The sequence below is a fragment of the Ursus arctos genome, unplaced genomic scaffold (genome assembly GCF_023065955.2).
Source record: "Ursus arctos isolate Adak ecotype North America unplaced genomic scaffold, UrsArc2.0 scaffold_9, whole genome shotgun sequence".
NCBI lineage: Eukaryota > Metazoa > Chordata > Mammalia > Carnivora > Ursidae > Ursus > Ursus arctos.
In genome coordinates, this window is record NW_026623111.1 from 74,575,324 (window position 1) to 74,595,675 (window position 20,352).

At 32.6% G+C, this 20,352-nt stretch overlaps 1 protein-coding gene across 19 annotated transcripts in view; it reads left to right on the forward strand.

Moving 5' to 3' along the window:
- PDLIM5 (PDZ and LIM domain 5) overlaps positions 1 to 20,352 on the forward strand; it is a 218,675-nt gene that overhangs the window by 123,709 nt on the left and 74,614 nt on the right. For 5 of the 19 annotated variants that reach the window (XM_057309726.1, XM_057309725.1, XM_057309727.1 and 2 more), the window contains exons 4-8: positions 4,999 to 5,041; positions 6,641 to 7,059; positions 15,940 to 15,957; positions 16,226 to 16,398; positions 16,764 to 16,800. In XM_057309726.1, the coding sequence (XP_057165709.1) occupies positions 4,999 to 5,041; positions 6,641 to 7,059; positions 15,940 to 15,957; positions 16,226 to 16,398; positions 16,764 to 16,800 (690 nt within the window). Of the gene's footprint in view, positions 1 to 4,998; positions 5,068 to 6,640; positions 7,060 to 10,061; positions 10,079 to 13,353; positions 13,369 to 15,939; positions 15,958 to 16,225; positions 16,399 to 16,763; positions 16,801 to 17,358; positions 18,482 to 20,352 lie in introns of those variants that run through there. The other 14 variants (XM_057309732.1, XM_057309733.1, XM_026509703.4 and 11 more) reach the window with 8 other exon arrangements.

Here is a 20,352-nt window from a genome sequence, read left to right on the forward strand (position 1 = left end):
GGGTTGAAGGAGTCACCAAGACATAATGAGTAATGTGAATAATCGTTATCAGTCTAGTTCTGTTGCTTAATTCCTCATTCTTAAATACCAGTGTGAATATTCATTGGCTAGTTTTTTAACTAAAAGAATATTTTTTATAAAGCAGTATTAGAAAAATGCATTAATTCATTATATAACTTAAATATAACACCATTCATTGGGTGTTCATAAGATGCAGTTTTGTTTGATTCCTTTGAATCTAATCCCTGATAGAGCCATTGCTTATATATGGCATTATGTTTCCTATACATTATTCTAACCAGGGCATCACAATTCTAGTTTCTAATAAAATCCATTATAACATAGAAATCTTTCAGCTGTGTAGCCAGAAGTTCTGGAACTGGTTGCGATGCACCAGGGATTTTTGTTTTGGATGCTACTCTCACAAAAATCAATCAGCTTTCAAAATAGATTGTTCTAGCCACACTGATGGCTTTGTTCTTTGAATTCCATGAGCTGAGAAGAGTATTGGGCCAAGGCACTAGTCTCTCACCATCATGGCTCACTCCTGTACAGTGGCTTCACACTAAGAGAAGAGAGAACAATAAGCAAATTGTTGAGCCCGTGGCACTAAGCCATTGCCAGGATCTCTGCTGGTTTGAAACACACACTACACAAAAGTGACTTGTGATGAACACCGTGGTTGAAATGGAGATATATTATCCTGCTGCTTATTGCCCAGGATTTGAAGAGAAAAATGTGGGAATAATTTTTAATAATTATACCTCAGTTTTTAAAACTGCTTATCTATTTAAAAGTCTTTTAAAAATGATTCATTTTTAAGTAATCTCTGACATTTCTAAAGTAAAGGAGCAGATGCTTAGTATAATGTGTTTTTTTTTAAGAAAGACAACTGTAAAAATCTTAATTTTGAGAAATAGTTTTTCTTATATATTAGAATTTTCTCAGGGAATATAGGAAATACATATTTCAGTTTGGTGAAGGAAATGGGATTGATTAAATTATTCTCATAATCTTTGAGTATCTTATTAAACACGGTTGAAGAAAGCACTAGTTTGATAAAGAAGATATTTGGTATGACAAAAGATTTCGAGGATTGTATGGATTATAATATTTCTTTTCCTTTATTTCAGCCACTTGTAGGAGACTTAAGTAAACATTTCAGACTTACAAAGATTTACTTTCTTTACTGTTTCTTTAAAATATCATTTTCCAGAGGGTTTTTTCCCTCTCAAACACCAGTCTTAAGAAAGGTTTCCCAAATAAGTATTCTAAGTAGATTAGTATGCCATACTTCAAAGGGATATGGACAACAATCTGCAGTATTTTCCTCTTGAGGCATTTAAAGGCTCTGAGAAGTTCTGTGGCTAACACGCTTATGTAACTTCTAATTTCCAGATATCTTTGGTAACAGAACCTCTTTTTTTGTTTTGTGTTTTGAAAAGTAGTTTTCCATGAAACATACTTTGAGAAATAGTCTTACTTGCCATAAAAGTAGCATATGTATGTTTTATAAAACAAAACACACAAAAGAGAAGAAACAAATATCATTCATAGAGAGCCTTTACTAAAATGTTAGTCTGTTTCCATCTACTTTTTCCATGCCCTGACCATACTGGATATGCTATTTTATATCTTCCTTTTTTCACTTAATATCATTAAGTAAGCATGTTATCATGCAATTCAGGATTCTTTCAAAGAATGGTTTTAATCATTGCATGGTTCATCTTGTGGTATTGAAATTAACCATTTCCTCGTTGTTTATTTAATCTGTTGTTTCCAATTTTTCAGTATTATAAGTTACACTGTAGGGAATGAATATCTTTATACATAAAGCCCTTTCCATATTTCAGGTTGTTTCCTTAGGATAGATTCCCAGAAGTTGATTAGTATGTCAAAGGGCACAAGCTTTCTTCAAGGCTTTTTATAAATAAATGCCAAATTATTTTTTAAGAGTGCTATATTAATATATAGTTTTTCCAGCAATGTGTATTGTCACAAACATTATGTATTAACATTTAAAAAAATCTATACACACTTGAGAGCAAAATTGGTATAGCTTATTTTGTTATTTTGTAATAATTAGTAAAGTTTGATTTTTTTAAAGCCAGTACTAATGCTGTTCGTTAATTTTGCAGATTTCATTTGTCATGTATTTTAATTTCTCAAACCACAGTAGTTTTAGTGTCATAAGAGTATGTAATTATACTTAAATATACAGTTAAATAAAAAATACACTTAAATATGAGATAAATACACTTAAATACTGATCTTTTAAAATGTAATTAATGCACGTTTTAGGTACATATACTGTGTGTTAAAAATGTTTTCCCAAATATTTTTAATGTGGACAGTTTGACTTCTTTTTACTCCAAAAGCAAAACAACACGCTAAAATGAGGACCATTTTAGGGGGTGCCTGGGTGGTCGATTGAATGTCTGCCTTTGGCTTGGGTCATGATCCTGGGGTCCTGGGATCGAGCCCCAAGTAGGTCTCCTTGCTCAGCAGGGAACTTGCTTCTCTCTCTCCCACTTTCTCTGCTTGTACATACAACACACTCTCAAATAAACAAATAAACAAAATCTTTTAAAAAAAGAAATGTCAATTAAATTTTAAAAAATTAAAAAATGAGGGCCATTTTAAGTAGAAGGGTTAAAAAAATTACATGGCTTAAATTATGAGCTCCTATAAATATTCAGAGGTCAGATGAATACCTGCATATCATGTGACAAAGTAACTTTAAGGAAATCTAAGTTTCAATGATTTTATGACTCATTTGGTGGTTATTTAAATATTTAAACCCAAGGAACTAATTTTTATTGCACCTAGTGCCAGCTACTTTATTTGACATTTCATTATAAGTAAGTCTGTTTTTTCCCTACAAAATGATGTTTGTGTTTTTAATGTGTAATGGACTTGATTCTGGGATTTTGAAGGGTGTGTTATCCATTGTTTTTTCTGACTGCTTGTCTTAGTTCAGATAGTTGCACTTGTGAGACTTTATCAGAAGGCAAGCAGGGCAAATAGATTCAAGTTTCAGATTTTAAGTTCTTTCGTGAATTCAGGATTTCAAGCAGTACAGTATTTTTGTTGAATTTTCAATACATAAAGTATTTTAGGACTGTTATTATTCTGTGCTTTCTCAACAAAATAAGAGGTTGGATTCCAAAATTAAGTAAACTTAACCATTTGAGGTTGTTGTTATTGTTGCTAACATTGGTTAGGAACTAACACCTAGAAAAACTAAGGGGTTTGTTTTCACAGACAGCATATATGCATTTTATTCTGTTTGGACACTTAGTGACTGTTAAATATCAAGTTCTTTTTTGTAAGTTGTTTTTATGTCTCTAGAAGAATTCTGTGCACCTTTAAGTGTCCAGATGAAAGTGGAAACCATCCTATTATGGCAAACTTCCAATAATGTCTTGGGTGGTTTTAATAAGTAGATCCTTTGTGATTACATCTCATTGTGAAATTTCAATGAAAGGAAGATTCCACTGTTCTGTACTTGAACTTGTTTCCTTTGCTTATTATAATAACCCTATAAGCTAAAAGAGAAATTGTCTATTTTAGAGTACACATGGAAAGTTATGCAACTTCACAGAGTATAATTCTATATTGTAGTAACCGAATGTTAGCATCCATTGTAGCCTCTCATTAGGTTAGCCAATTATTCAGTCAGTGCTTGCCCTAACTAACCAAATTAGTTATTATTGGAAAATTCAGTTGCTGCTAAAAATGTTGATCGGAGTTCATTATTAGGTTATACTTATAAAGATCAAATATCCTATGCTAGCTTCTTCTGTTGGTGATCTCTGTAAGTAAAACAATTTCATGGTTTATAGCTTAAAATTGTTATCACTTATTTACCTACTATGGTTACATTTCTGGACTTTTGCACTTGCTGTCTTATCTGCAGCCTGTGTTATAAGAGGAGTCATATTGCTTCTGGCGTTATTAAACATAATATGTACCTTAATACTGGGTTAATAGCCTTTAGATTATTAGAAGCTTTCCCATTTAGTTACTATCTTTGACTGCAGCTAGTGTATTGTAATATATAAGAACTGTCAGCCAGCTGTATCCTATGTAATTTACTTACCCTAAACTTTGAAATACCTCATCTGAAAAATGGGGATAAGGATAGTTGCTGCTTCATTTATTTGTCATGATTATATGCGATAGTTGCTCCAAATTAATTATTGTTACCGTTAGTCCATGTTTACCAAAGAGACGGTAATAATACAAAAAAGCATATATCAAAAATTCTTAATTTGGATTTGGAAATAGGTTCTATGCATGGAGTTTTGCCCTTCTTATTCTCTCCTTTCCACACTCATCACTGATGACCTATAACATGCCAGGCACAGTGCTGGTATAGAGACACAGATGGGATATGGTCATTTCCTTCACTGAAATTATAGCCTAATGGAAGAACTTACTCTTTAGTTTTAGCATAACAAATATATTACCTTGCATAAGCACTTAAGAATATAAATACAAAATAAATACTCATTCGGTGACTCAATTCAGCCAGAATTTATTCATTGTCTTCACAGAGACCCAATATCCTGTGGACGTATTCCTGGATGTTAGGAGAAAAGGCAGATACTGTTAGAGATAGAGGTTCAGATTAGATATTTCAGGAACACTCAAGGATAAGAAATTCATGTTTATTATACTTTTCAGTTTTGGGTGGGGAATAACCTTAACTGAAAGCTTAAACATGGGTGCATTAGGAAACACAATTGGTGTTTGTCCTTCCTCATTTGAGTGTGTAGAAAACTAATGAATACCCATTGTACTTGTGGCATTTGAGTTACATGAGTTAATTAGTAGATGATGAATAGTCAAGACTATGAATTATGAAACTATTAATTCTGATTATTTAATATATTAAGTTCTATAGTAATAAAAATTCCATTAATAAGATGTTTGCAAAAATTTATGGTTTTCTTTTTTCCTTTTTCTTTCTTCCCCCCCCCCCCCCCCCTTCAGGGCATCTGCTACACCCAAGCCTGAGCCAGTTCCTGTGCAAAAGGTGTGTTTCTCATCTGGTATCACAAGGTACCACTTGATAGTACCTCCTGAATCACTGTCATTTCCATTCCTTGTCTTAGGCCATACTGACAATTTATAGTTTCAATTAAATTTTCCTTATAGTTCTTTTCCTTTAAAGATTGTTGGGGGTTGGAAATAGTGATAGTAAGGGATAGAAATAAACACATACATAATTAATGTCTGTAATTATACCAATATTATTAAAACATGATTTCTTGTGCCATGTATTATGTGTCCATATTTCTTACATTCATATTCACTTTTAATTTGCCTATCTTTATTCACATATTTTAAAGAGAATAAATAAGTGGTTACTGAAAATGAGTATCACAAGTCTTTGATAACATTTTATTAGTAATATTAATAGGTTTTTAATTACATTTTCAGAGTATTCCGGGTTAGGTTATTGGCAAGTACCTTTTTTCTCTCATTTATATCCTCAAATTTTCCCAAACCAGTTTTTATATATAGCTGGTTTATACTTTGGGGGTTTTCTCCTTAATTTTATTTTGCGTTTCTGTTGAATTACTTAATAACAATTTGCTGAGACATTGAGTTACTTCCCCCCCATTAACTTTATTATTTCTACAAGATTAATTTAGATTACTTATTTTTTTCTTAAAATAAAACATAATAGGGCCACCTTTGTAGGTTTTTAAAAGAATTTGATTGTTTTTCTTTTGGGATGGTAGGGTGAGTAGGAATTTATTCTTGAATGTCACAGAGGCTTAACCTTTTTTTTTTTTTTTTAACTTCACACTTTCTTTGGGACAGGGATTTGCAAACACAAATTATGTTAATTTTAGGAGGAATTGATCTTTCTTAGTAGTTAATTTTTCTTTGACAAATGGCAATAAACATCTAAGATCATTTTTTCCCTCATATAACTGTTAACTATTTATTTTGAAAGAGGGAAAGAATTTTTATTCCATTTCCAAATAATATCTCAAAACATTCCAGAGAGAGTAACAGGTGGATTGTTGAGATTTTTCTTTTAAGCAATATCTTCATCCAAAATAATTCATTAGAATGTGCACATTTTTGTTTTAGATGAGAAAATGATCTTTTCCTTCTGTTTTAAAAAAATTTTTTAATAGCCTTAGAAATGTGCTGTTTTTTTCTGCATGAATCAAATAATTGTACTTTGGAGAATAATTAAATATGTTTGAAAGATGGAATTATAATCAAGACTCTGGATATTTTTAAATGAATGTTTTGGTTAGTGATATTTTGTTTATTGTGGGGTGTTTAAAATTTTTTCCTTTTGGAAAATTAAAGTGTCTGTTGACACTTATGGCATTAGGCTTTTTGATAGTTTTCCTACTCTAGATCCTAAATATTTTGAAACTTCTTTCATTTTTATAAAAAAATACACTCATCATGTGCATATGTGTTATGCATGTTGGGATCAGTTGGCATGCATGTTATGCTCATTGTTTTTACCTAGAAACAAGTAAAGTTTGGGCTGCTAACACGATTGTGTTTGTCTTTTTAAAAACTAGCTGTGTGTTCTTTTCAGTGAATCTATTTTGCATGTATTTGGTGTGTTTTTGTGTATGTTTATTTTTATTTTACATAGGGAGAACCTAAAGAAGTAGTTAAACCTGTGCCCATTACATCTCCTGCTGTGTCCAAAGTCACTTCCACAACCAACATGGCCTACAATAAGGCACCACGACCCTTTGGTTCTGTGTCTTCACCAAAAGTCACATCCATCCCATCACCATCGTCTGCCTTCACCCCAGCCCATGTGACCACTTCATCACATGCTTCCCCTCCACCCGTGGCTGCTGTCACTCCTCCCTCATTTGCTGCATCTGGACTGCATGCTAATGCCAATCTTAGTGCTGACCAGCATTCATCTGCACTGAGCGCTGGTAAACCTGCAGTTAATGTCCCACGGCAGCCCACAGTCACCAGCGTGTGTTCCGAGACTGCTCAGGAGCTAGCAGAGGGGCAGAGAAGAGGATCCCAGGGTGACATTAAACAGCAAAATGGGTAGGTGGCCAAGGGTGCTTTCTGCTCTTATCAAAACTCTTCTTTCAGGCAATTTCCAGGACATAATTTAAACCGCCCTCCCCCCCCCAAATCAGTGGTTCTTTGAAGGAAAGGAGGTGAAGTTTTATTTGCTTCATTAACATGTAGCTTTATATTATATACATAGCACTTTCTGCAAGGCAATTATAGGCTAATCAAAACCTGAGTAATGCATTTTGACATGTTATGAACCATGTAACATACTACTCTGTAACTTTCTCCAAGTCCTGGCATAACATGGAGCAGCTGGCACGTATAATGCAAGGCAGATCTTGAATCTTTCTTTCTCATTTTTTCCATCCTTTTATTAGTCACCAAAAGTTTAAACAGAGTGGTTACAGTTGTGTCAGCTTATATATCTCACCCTAAGGAGAGAGGAAATGAGGAGCTTGTAAGCAGCTTTTTTTCTAGGAAGTAGTCTTAAGACAGAAAACAAATTTAGTTTTGACTCATGTCTACGTATGATGCATTAGCTTAGGTCAGATAGCCAGCAACATTCTTTTCAGATAAGCTTAAGCTAGAATTTAGTCTTTAAAAGGAAACAGTAATGACAGAACAATAGCATCAAAGGATGCTCTACAAACATCAGAAGCAAATTAGAGAATGTTTTCATTGTAAAGTTTTTTCTAAAATGAATGGCTTTACAGAAGTGGACACTAAATATATAATGTCATTGGAAGTTTTTGAAAATCTAGTCCTTATGATTTTTTCCTTTTTGAGACATTTAAAAAAATTGGTCAGAGCGCATTTTCAGCAGCTTCCATTTATAGATGGTCGTCTTATTCTTTTTGAAATTCAGTGACCATACTTGAAGCCGAAGTCATTTTCGTAAAATCATTTTGATCAGATTTATTGTGACAAAAATGTACTTTAAAAGGGAAACAAAGGGAAATCATCTGCATGCATGATGGGTTTTACCAACGCCAGTTCCCAGGAAAATATAATTAAAATAATTGCGTGCATAGGTCCTTTCTGAGATAATCCCTTCCGAATGTTAATTTCATGTAATGAAGGGGCTGTGCTTTCTGTAGCACTGCTGCCATGGCAACTGTGGGGCTTTGAAAAAGACGGTGGCAGGGCTCCAGGCTGCTGCTGAGAGAAAGAGCAGGAGGTCTGGAAGAACAGCTACTGGTCTGAACATATGATTTTTGTGGTTGTGGGTGGCTTTTTAAAGTTTTAACGTATGTGCTGAGGCAAATTGGTGTCCTTCAAAGAATGTTATTTCTTCTTTCATTTGAGGAAGAGAAATAGTATGTAGTGTTGAGGTGTGTTTGGTTGTATTTTTCTGTATGTCTATTTTAAGACAATAGAATTTAGAGTAATCAAAGATCTTCTGAGAAGAAAGATGCTTCCTGTCAAATTGTTGGCCCCGTAGAAAACTAAAAGCAGAAGTTTACTATGTTTTTTAAATTCCAGTTTCAGTGTAAAAAAGTCCACTGGAAGAAGTGTCTAAACAAAAATATTTCTCCTTACTAACATTCCTTGAAATTCTATAAAATGGTTTTTTTTTTTTTTTAAGGGAAAAAAATCCACTTTACTGATTCATGTAAGATAGTCTTCTTAATGGAAACTTGCACAGGTAAAAGTAAATTGAGGTTATGGAAAAGTGTACTACATTAAAAACATGAAAATATGAGTATGAAGCTTAAGTTTTTATTTTATAAGTACAACGTTGATGATTAAACTTAAAGTGATTTAAAGCTTATTATTTTCAAACTGAAACCGTAGGTAGTGTTATAGTAATAGGGCCTCAATGATGGCTTTTTAATCAGTGGACATGTGATTACTGAGCACGTGCCGGTGTCTAGCACTCTGCAAGAATTCAGGGGAAGTGGGATTATTACATGTTTTGCGTCATTAACATGCAAGGTACTGCTTCACAATTGCAAACTGGGTATCTTTAAAAATAGGTCAATTTCAAATGTTATCCAGATGTTAGGACAATGAGAACTTGATTACTCTGAAAACAGTGTGGTGTCTGTAAAATTCAAACACAAATTTGCAGTCAACGTTTCTCTTACTACATTTAGATTAGAGAACTCAAAAATAAATCACACACTTTACTAGTCAATGACCTGTCATTTTGAAGAATAGGTGTTTTGTGGTATTGATGAATGCATTTCTTTCATCAGGTATCAAACTTTTTCTGAAATCGTTGTTAGACTATTTACTAATTATGTGATTAGTACATTTTTCATATTTTTATAATGCTACAAAAGATCTGCAACAAAACTCAAAGTTGAGAGTTGTGACTTTTTATTAATTACTTTTTAGTTTAAAAATAATATATGCCAGTAACCAAAAATTTAAGAGTTCAGAAGGGGATAAAGCTAAATTCTTTTCATTTTCCTCAAAGCAGAAAGAGTATTAGTCTTTAAGTGATTTAAAGTAACTGGCCAATTTGCCAATTTGATAGGTGTCTCACCCAAATTTATATGGGATTAATTAACATAAGACACAAGTATGTGTTCATTCATCATGCATTACTACTGAGAAATTGTTATTCATCGTAAAGTGTGAAATCAATTATGTTGATAGTTTTAGAAGATTTCTTAATAATACTATGTAAGTGTTCTTGTTCCTTCTTATAAATAATAATGAAGAAGGCACTTTAAGAAATTTTTAATCTTTCTTCTATATATACAAATTATTGATCTTGACTTGCTGTTTTCCTTACTCCTCTCCCTCTTTACTTAGAACAAAATGGGACTTTATATTCAGAAGGAAAGCTATTTTGCATCAAGTAGTTTAAGTACTTTACCTTTTCCCTTTCCATATGCCCTTGCATTATAATGTGCCACTGCTTTCAAGAGGTAAGTCCTTCATGTATCCTTTATTAATTTCAATTTTGTTGGACTGCAATTTCTTCTAACAGTTCCAATATGTTATTTTGAAGAACCTGGCCTTGGAAGATACAAAATATAATCTGGTAGTAATATTTTAAAATGCTTTTCTCTTTACAGAAAACACAAGTGACAAAGTTAGTATCCACAGTACTGGAGAGGAAATACGGTGATTTATATATGAGTAAACAGCATGAATGTGTCTGATTTTTGCAAAATTAATGTTTTGCAAAAAATGTTTGCAAAGAAAACAACATTTAGTCTTTTCAATAAGTTTGGTTTGCATTGCTATGTTGCAGTGAATTGCTTTATGGTAATAAATAATAGTATTTAACTTTTGCCATAAAATACATGTGGGGTTTGCTGTGTAATGGTTTATAAGACTTAATGCTTGGGGGAATGTAATTTGTATCAGTTGAGACTATTAGAAGACAAAGAGAAAGATACAAGAGAAAGCATACACATATGTACCACTAGTGAATAACATATTATATAAAACTGAATTGTTTTCCAAATTCATGTAACTAACCAGTGTTTCCCAGGTAAAGTCTCTTAAGAACTTTTTGATTTTTTCAACAATGTTGGTGAAGTTCTAGACCTCTGCATGGACAGTTGTGTGTTACTGGATGATAGAAAGTTTATACATACCTTTGAAATTAGTTAAGAGAAATAGTTATTGACTTACTAAATGTCATAGGTAATTGGCACGGACATTGGGAATCACTGTGGAATACCTTTAAAACCTCGCTTTTGTGTCTGTTGGTCTTGACGGTACACTGGCTGGTGATTAATAGCCTTAAAAATAGATAAAAATCACATTAGATAACAATTTAAATTAATGTTGTGTTATGATTAGTCTGACCATGTGCTGAAATTTATCATCACAGTGTATATTAGAATTGGAAATACATAATATTTAACTATATTAGGCACACCAGAGAATTAACAATCAAATTATTAGAACAACTTTATTCCAGCATGGCTGTGGTTCCACTAACTGAATAGTTCATGTTACATACACATAGGAATATAGCACACCAGTGTACTAGTGAAAGATCTCCAAGCCCTAATTTATTACTTAAATTCTTATACACAAAGATTTTTGACTAGTTACTAGATTCCAGTATAACAAACAGTTTGACTTGTAAAGGGGAAAAATTAGGCCATGGAAAAATAAATTTAAGCATGTTGGTTGAATATATATACTTCTTTAAATTCAAGATTCAGATTCATTAATTTATTAAGTACTACTATCCATTGTGCTAGGTGTTTCTAAATGCATTATGTGATTTAATTCTCATCTGAACTTTGAATACTGAGAGGTTACTTAATTTTTGCAAGTCATGCATCTTGTAAGTATTAAGATTCAGGCTTAGATTTTTTTTTGAAGCCAGTTTGACGTGCCTTCCTCTGCATCACACTTGTGACCCTGATTTATTTCTGTTACTTTGAACTGGTATTTGTTTTTAAATGGGTTGAGGGAGTATGAATGAATAATGTGCATAAACTACAGTTGGGTTTGATAGTACTTTTTTTTTTTAAAAAAAACGTATCAGTTAGGGGATCTATCCTAACAACAAATCTGTGTTTGTATGGTTTTCAGAGTTCCTTTAAATATATTAAACATATGCCCTTACAAGAAGTCTGAAAGAAAAAGAAATTGTAATCCATTTCACTGTTCAGAAAGGAGAGGCTTCTGTAGATTGCACATTATCCAGGGCATGGGGCAAAGTGGACAGCATAGCCAGGGTGTGAAGCCAGGTCTTCTCATTGTCACATTGGCACAAATGCCATTTCAGTGTATGATGGGCCATTCCACTTGGACATATTTTCTGAAATGCTTGGAAATATTTGTTCGATATATACAGATCAGCATCTTTAGGTTGAAACCAATCAAGTCTCCACTTGTTGCCACTCACTACACCATAGACTGTTTCTCTCACAACTTCATGTTGATATGAAACTTTTCCCCGAAACCTGAAAATGTTTAAATATGTATCTAAAATTCTGTTCAGGGGAGGTTACTTTGAAAAACTATTTCTCTGCTATTTAAAATAGCAGCACAGAGGAAAGTATGCTTTGCATTGTGGCTAGAGCAGAGTAAATATCAGTAAATATTGAAATCAACTTACTCCTGCATCCCACCGCCATTCAGTGAACTCAGCCCTCTAGAGAGTTTATGAAACTGACTTTGATATATATGCAGGAAATACAGCTACACTGAACAGTCTTAGTATTAAAACTGGTAGGCAGTTTTTGTCACTATGTTCATAATGAATTAGTAGTTACTCTGACTAAAACTTCATTTCAGAATTAATTCAGCAGTGTGTTGACAAACTATGTAGAGTTTATACTTCAATCTGCTCTATCCATAATGGTATATAAATAATTTGTCTTTAATGATTGTACAGTTAATAGGCTGTGTGAATGAATTATGTTTTGAGATTTTCTTTCTTCAGATGTTATTAATGTAGTTCCTTTACTATGTCATATCAGACACGCCTTTTTGGGTAATAATTAAGTCACTGATAGTACAAAAGCATGAGTTCCTACAAATCAGTTCTAAACTTACTTGGATTTGCTTGTGAGTAAGAGTGGTAATGACGGACAGAGAAGAGTATGAAAATTAAGTGGTAGCCCATTATTTATGATCCAGTACGCTTCCTATATTTCCCATTATAATCACATTTTTAAAAAATAAGAGAAAAATCAAACAGAATGTTATTTCTTTATAACATTTGTTTCAGCATGTTTTTCATGCTTTTTAGGTTGTTATCTTACTCCCAGTTAACATACAGTTTCAGATGTACTATATAATGATCTGGGGGGGGCGGTTAAGTTTTTATTTTAATGATTCGGGATAATTTTTGTGAGAAGATTACATTTGCTATTAATATATACTTCACATATTATGTGAGTGAAAGACTTTCTCCTATTCTGCTCTGATTTTAAGTGATTCTAAAATGTTCTGTTTCTACATATTACATCCAATAATTATTTTATTCTCTGCCTTTTTTAAGGATTATAATAGGAATTTGGATTCATGATAAAATGAATTAAATAAAGGGATATTTTTAAATAGTAGATCTTCTCTGTTAACAGTATACAGAATTTTGACTAACATTTTTTCAGTTTTGTCTGTGTTTACATTTTTATTTTGAAGCATGTTGTTTTGTGTAATATCTTCATGTAAATTCATTGTTTTGAATTTCATTATTTCATTTTTTATTTTCTTCTTTTTTCTTTCCCTTTTCTTTCCCTTTTCTTTCATTTTTCTTTCCCTTTTCTTTCTTTTTTCTCTCCCCGCCTTTTTTTATTGGCCTCATATTTGTCCATTTTCCATTATCCTGGGGAACATCAATGTCTTCTCTACTCTTTTACATATTTTTTGTGTGTATTATTCCTCCTTCAGTAACCCTGGCACCGTGTAAGTACCTAATCAGTGGTTCCTTTTGTAATTTTCATCATTGTCTCTCTTTAACTTTCCATCTTACTTTCAATTTAATACCACCAGCAGACTTGTTTAGCATCTTCTCCATGCAAGAATTTTCAAATTTGTTAAGGAGCCTACGAAACATGTTTTTCATGCTAAATAACTTCATATAAATCAGTGGGTGTGTTTTCCACTTTGGCAGTGGAAAAAAGTAGTAAGCTGAACCTTCAAGGAGATAGATAAGTATTGTAGACCGTGTATACTGGAGTTAGAGACAGAGTTTGGGCCTCTCTTGTTTAGTATTTTTTTTTAATTTGAATAAAGTTGCTAATTGTGAATATCTATATTTTGAAACAAATTATTTGCTTTTGATAGTTAAATTTATGTTTGATCTCAAATATATTTTTAAAAATAAAATCATTGAGATGACTCTCTTCATCATAGTCATCAGAGTTTAGAGTGTCAGAGCCTGAAAAGCTAAGTAAATGTTTAGAAACTTCATATCAATTAACACAAGGCCTTAAGCTATGGTGAATTTCAGAGAGTCCAAAGTGTACCATGCTTTTTGCACGTATGTCATGGCTAAAATGTATTCTTAGGTGGTGTCATTTATTATTCTTGGTGTACTTATTCTTAGCTTGACACCACCATTTTGTATTTTTACAGACCAAACCTTTTGTAGAAAATAAAACAGTCTTATAGTTGAAATTGGCACCATTTAAGAGTAAAGTACATTCACTAATTATAGAGAAACTTTAAGTTTAGTAGCTAAATATGAAGTTTTTGAAGTAATTGCATAAAATAAAGAGTTGTCTTTTAGGAAATTTTATCTTCTAAATGTAGTACGTTTATGAAGTACTCTACCTATTCTAATTTTTTAAAATTCTCTTTTAAAAAGGATTAGATTTTTAATAAAAGTAATTAGTAATTAATAGTAAAATACTAGATATTTCACTTCTGGAATCTTAAAATTTTACCATAAACTATAAATATTTTGTGTGTAAATATTATTTATTCTCTTATTTATATTTCAAGGTTTATTTATTTGAGGAAAAGAGCATGGGGACAGGGGCAGAGGGAGAGAATCTCAAGCAGATTCCCACTGAGCGTGGAGCCCCAGTGTGGCTCCATGAGATTTTGACCTGAACCTGAGCAGAAACCAAGAGTCACACACTTAACCACTGAGCCATCCAGGAGCCCGTATTTTGTTCTTTATATATGCGGATGACCCATAGTCTTAAAATATGCATTACAAGTAATGTTTTCAGTGATCATAAAAGAACATATCATGTGATCATTACTGTGCATTAAGTACTTTGGAAAACACTTTACATACATTATTGATCTTATTTATTCCTCAGAACAACTCTTTAGTTAGATGCAATCCCCTTTTCTCAGATGGGTAAAATCAAGATTTGGAGAAGTTAAATGACTTGGGTAAAACACACAGTAAGTGAAGGATGTCATGAGTGAAACTATTACCTGTCTGTTTTTAGAGCCAGTATCAATGTTAATCCTATCATGTTGGTCACTGGGCAAAAACTCTCCTGGTATACTGAGACTGTTTTGGTATTGTAACTATTAAAATGACAACAGTCCAGTGGCATTCTGATAGTACTGTGATTTTCTAGCAATGAGTTACACCCAGGAAGTGTTGCCACCCACATCTGATACTCTTTGAGCACTTTTCTCTGCTTGGATTTTATGGCAATAGTCTGCTAGTCCAGACTTAGGCTCCTTTTTCTCTCTTGGAATTAGACTCATAGTTTCTAAAAGGTTGCATTTGTCCTGTTTTGGGGAGGAGGGGGAAGAGAGCAGAGTATTCATTATGTTCAGTAGATCTTAGGCTAAAGTATTAATATACATTATAAATTCATTAATGTTAATGCTTTGTTAATAGAAAAATGAATGTTCTTAGCAAACTCAAAGTTCTTGAATTCTGTAGTTTACAAATCCCTTTCACATGTATTATTTCATTTAATGCTTGGAACAATGCCACTTCATATGTGATATACTCATCTATAAATGAAAAAACAGGCTCAGTGAGGTTGACTTGTCCAAAATCACACATCTGTAAAGTCATAGAGCCAAGATTTACATCTTGTTATTTTGATCAATGTTTCATTGGTTTCCCATATACCACAGCTCTTATTCCCTACACTGACCCTCACACAACTTATTTAGGATGAGGGATATCTGTACACATGAATGAGAAAACCATAGAAAGTAACAGTTCTGACCCTTTTCAAAATTGTGTTTGGAATTACTGACTTAGCCTGTACTAAACCATTCTTAGTTCCTGGGTGTAGTGAAGATATGTTCATTTAATTTTGTGAAAGCCAATACATTTTGGGAATATGTTGATATTTACCAGTGGTTGTGAATGTAGTCCATACCTGTGTTGTTAGGCATAAGATAGGTAGAAGAACAATACAAGTTATTTCAAAAAAGTTTTAAAAACTCCTGTGGACTTTGCAGTTCTCATCATTTTCCTTCTTTTCTTATTCTTTTCCTTTCCTTTATGCTGGAATCTCTCTTCTGCTGCCTTCTTCTGTCAATAAAAAGGAAAACCCCACCTAAACGGTAAACTTTCTCTTGAATAGATATTTATATTATTTTATGTTAGCATATAAATGCCTTTTTTTTTTTTACTAGTTTAAGAAAAAGCGAGTCTATTACAGAAGGGCTCCTTTTTAAGAAAATTGAGGCTGATGAGTTCACTTGGAAAAGCAAAAGATATAAAAAAGAGAATTGATATTAAATGTGTAAATTATAATTAATTTGGCAGAGAATAGTTTACCCTTAACATGATTTAAAAATTTTTAATTCTTTCCTTCCCTTTTAATCCTAGCCCACCAAGAAAACACATCGTGGAGCGCAATACAGAGTTTTATCACATACCAACTCACAGTGATGCCAGCAAGAAGAGACTGATTGAGGACACTGAAGACTGGCGTCCAAGGACTGGAACGACTCAGTCTCGTTCTTTCCGAATCCTCGCCCAGATCACTGGGACTGAACATTGTAAGTGAATACCTAAGGATTCTAATATACAAATGTTCTTTGCCATAGAGAATAGCGTTTAGACAGATGGGTGATTATTGGAAAACAGTAATTTTCCTGAGGCAGTTTGTTCTTAAATTATGCCATGCATAATGTGGGTAATGTAAATAAGAAGCTAACCCAGGAGAGTTGCATTGAAAAGTGGAGCAGTAGTGGCAGTAGTAGTACTGACCATAGTATATAGCCAGTGACAGCATGATGTGGAATGTTTTTTAGTGGCTCTGTGCAGCTTGACCACTTGATATTGATTGGTACAGGTAATTGCTCAAGTGATTTTTTAAGTTAAAAAAGTCAACTAATATTGGATATTGCTTATTATATTTCAGTGAAAGAATCGGACACTGAAAATACAAAGAAGGCAAAGTAAGTTGTCCATTGTTTTGGTAAATTGAATGCTTTCCTTTCATGAATGGTCTCGATTTGTTTTTTCACATTTTCAAGTATAGTGGTATGGCTTTTTGTCTTTGTAACTAGAAGCTAAGCATTTAATTTTGGTATCTTTTGTGGGACTTAACTATGGGACTTAAAAAACTTACAGACTTTTGAATTAGTAGATATTGTCTGCATTTCATGTAAGGTTATTTTCCTATCGTATTGAAGTAAGTGGGTAGAAGAGTGTATTTGGGGATGCTTTGCTAACACTACCGATCTCTGTGAATGAGTTTGTGTTGTCTTGTAGAAATTTTATTTTGGGCATAAAAATGAATTTCCAAGAGGGCTCTATAGATAAATTTCTGTATTTATAAAAGTGCTCTACCCTTAAAATCTTTGCTATTAAATAAAATAGCTATGCGAAATTAAGCTTTTATAAAGCATGTTTTCTGCATGATGAACTAAGCGTAGAAACCTTTTCTTTCTCTTTCTTATGACTCTTCTATCACTTTTCTTTTCTTTTCTTTTCTTGTTTTTTTATTTCCACAGGGAAAAGATACCCCTTCACGTCTTTAGTCCCAAATACACAAAATTACGTGACTGGCACCATGAAGTTTCAGCACGTGCTCTTAACGTACAGTGATTTATGAGTCTTGCCCCCCCAAGCAGCCAGCACATACCTTTTCATTCACTTTTTCTTTTTTCCAACCTCATAGCAAAATCTGTATTAAATTTGCCTTACGAAAAAAATAGAATCTTTTCTATACTTTTCTGATCATTTCCTGTTGTAAAAAAGAGGAAGATGAACTTGTTTTGTGCTAGTTGGTAGCTCACAAATATTAAACCAAGAGAGCAAATTAAGGAACTCCGATCTATTCGGTGGTTTTATGTCTGTTTCCATTGTTATTAAGGTAGTGACGTCGGAAAAGGAACTCTGTTTGTAAGTTGAATTTGGTTGGTTGTGTGAAGCAGAGGTAGATAGCAAATAATATCCTCATCTAATTTGGAAAATACATCCTTAATGTTATTATATTTCCCAAAATTACTTTTAAATTCATTATTACATAATGTTCAAAGTGGGTTGTAAGTTACCCTAAGTAAGCAAATACGAGGAGGCAAGATAAAACAGAGGAGACTTTATTAGAATAGAGTTAATTATAGATTTGGGTATTTTCTAAAGCAGATACTATTTCAAGATGGCTATGAAGAGAAGGAGGCCCAGATTTGGCTCCTAAAAAAAGGAAAGAAGAGAATTCTGCCCCTATTTGCCATGGGGAAATTGAGTGTTCTTTTAGTTTGGTTAGCTTCAAAAATCCTATTTTCTACCGAAGGAAATATTTCCAAACCGGTGGATGTTTTTAGGTTATAAACAACTTCTAGGCATTAACTAGTAAGAAACAGAAAAGATAACTTTGCTTTGTTTTTAAGTGAACATAAAACAAATTATAAATGATTCTTTATGTGACATCAGAAATATTTTACTTAGTGATATAAACTATTGTGTGTTGCTGCTGTTCCTAGGAAACTATATTTTGGGCAATACATGCAAGCTAATATCCGACCAGATTGCTTTCTGTTTTGTAATATAATGTATTATATATTAGTTCTAAATTCAATAATGAATGCATTTTGAAGTTTGGAAAAGTACTGTAATAAAGTTGCCTTTAACTTAGTTTTGTAATTGTTTTCTGTTTCCCTGAAACTAGTAACGGTGCCATTTAAGACTTGTTACACTATCACTTGGATAAAATAAATAATTCTCTTGACATTTCATTTGGAAAACATTTTTAATTTTGTGAGGCTGCTAAAATGAGTGTGGAGTATGACAAAGGCCCATATTTGTTTTTTCTTTTTTTTTTTTTTTTCTGAATTGTCATGTTATTTAACATAATACCTTATATGAGTAACATAGAAAATTAGTTAGACTATAGCACAACATAGCATTAGTCTTTGTGGAAAATGACTATTGGGGGGATTTTGCCTGTATTAAAGGCATTTAAATTTTTATTTTATATTATTTTTTTTATAAGTGAGCTCTACACCCAATGTGGGGTTCAGACTCGTAACCCTGAGATCAAGCGTCACATGCTGTACTGACTGAGCCAGCCACGTGCTCCCATTCAAAGCATTTTTATTTTTCCATGTTTTTTCCACTTCGATGTCACCATAGACTAGGACAACTACTTGGTAATTTGGAGAAACTAAACATTAATTTCAGTTAATGATTGATTACTATCTAAAATTTTGTACACAAAATGTATTTAAAAATCTAGGATTTATCTATGCTCATTTCCACTATACTTCATAATTTAGTAAGATGTCTTTCTTTTACTGTATCAGATACTGTTTGTGGTGTTATGATCCTGACATCAATCCATTACTACTGTGTCTCTGGCCTCTATAAGAAAATATGCTTTCTTAGATCAGGCTTTCCTATACCTAATAATTCTCATTCATCTCAAAAGATGATATTTGAAAGTACATGGAATCAAATTCTCTTGAAAATATATGGTGGGGTAGAGTAAACAAGGTTATTTCCCACCAAGCACCAAATTTCTAGAGTAACTATGTAGTTGAGAGAGAGCTACTAGAATGAGAGTTTTAGGTAAATAAAGAATTTCTCCCTAATAAAGACAAGTGAACATGTATAGAACTTTATAACTTGAAATAAATACAGTTGAAAATAAGAATGTAATACTTCCCTGATTAAAAATGAAGTATTTAATATCATTGAAAGCATACAGTTAGATAAGTAGAATGATCTGTATATGAGTATAAATGTTCAGCCTGGATCACAAAAGACATTCCATTTGACCCTGTCAGAGGTTGAATTCCTGTGTTCAATTAATCTTCTGGGACATCTTATATTCCTAGCTTAAAAGCTAGCCAAATATTGTAAAAGCTCCTTGCAAAAATATTATTGTAAGTCTAGTGACCTAATTTATAGCTTGTTTTTGTTTGTCTCTCTTATACAGACTTTCTTTATTATAGTCTTGTTTTTAATGTAGAATTTGAAAGTTAAGAATTTTCAACATTTTTACAAGGTTTTGCCAATTAGAAGATGGAATGTCTCCCACAAAGTTAATATTTTTGTTACCTTGAAAAATATATTATTTATGGAAACAGAATCACACTCATTTTGTACATCCTTATACCCTTTAGGATGCCCTTTAGGAAGAGTCAGATAAAAATATTGTAGAGAGCTTATTTAATAAAAATTGTGATATTAAGAGAGTAACTGTCTCCTGTTTTATTCAGATTTATTCAGAAATTTGGGTGAATTGATTTCCCCAGATGAAAAATTTCATAATATTTTGCATCTCTGATGTGTATTTAAAATCCTATAAGTCACAAATATTCATTTATTGCCTGAGTTATTTCACACGAAATAATTACTTAAATGCCAAGCACAGATATGTACTAGGGGTTAAATAATGAGGAGCAGATAAATATATAAACAAGGTGATCTGAGATAATTGTGTTACTAAGATAATAAATTAGTATGAAGGAAATTTGGCCTACACATGGAGGGATTACTTAGGT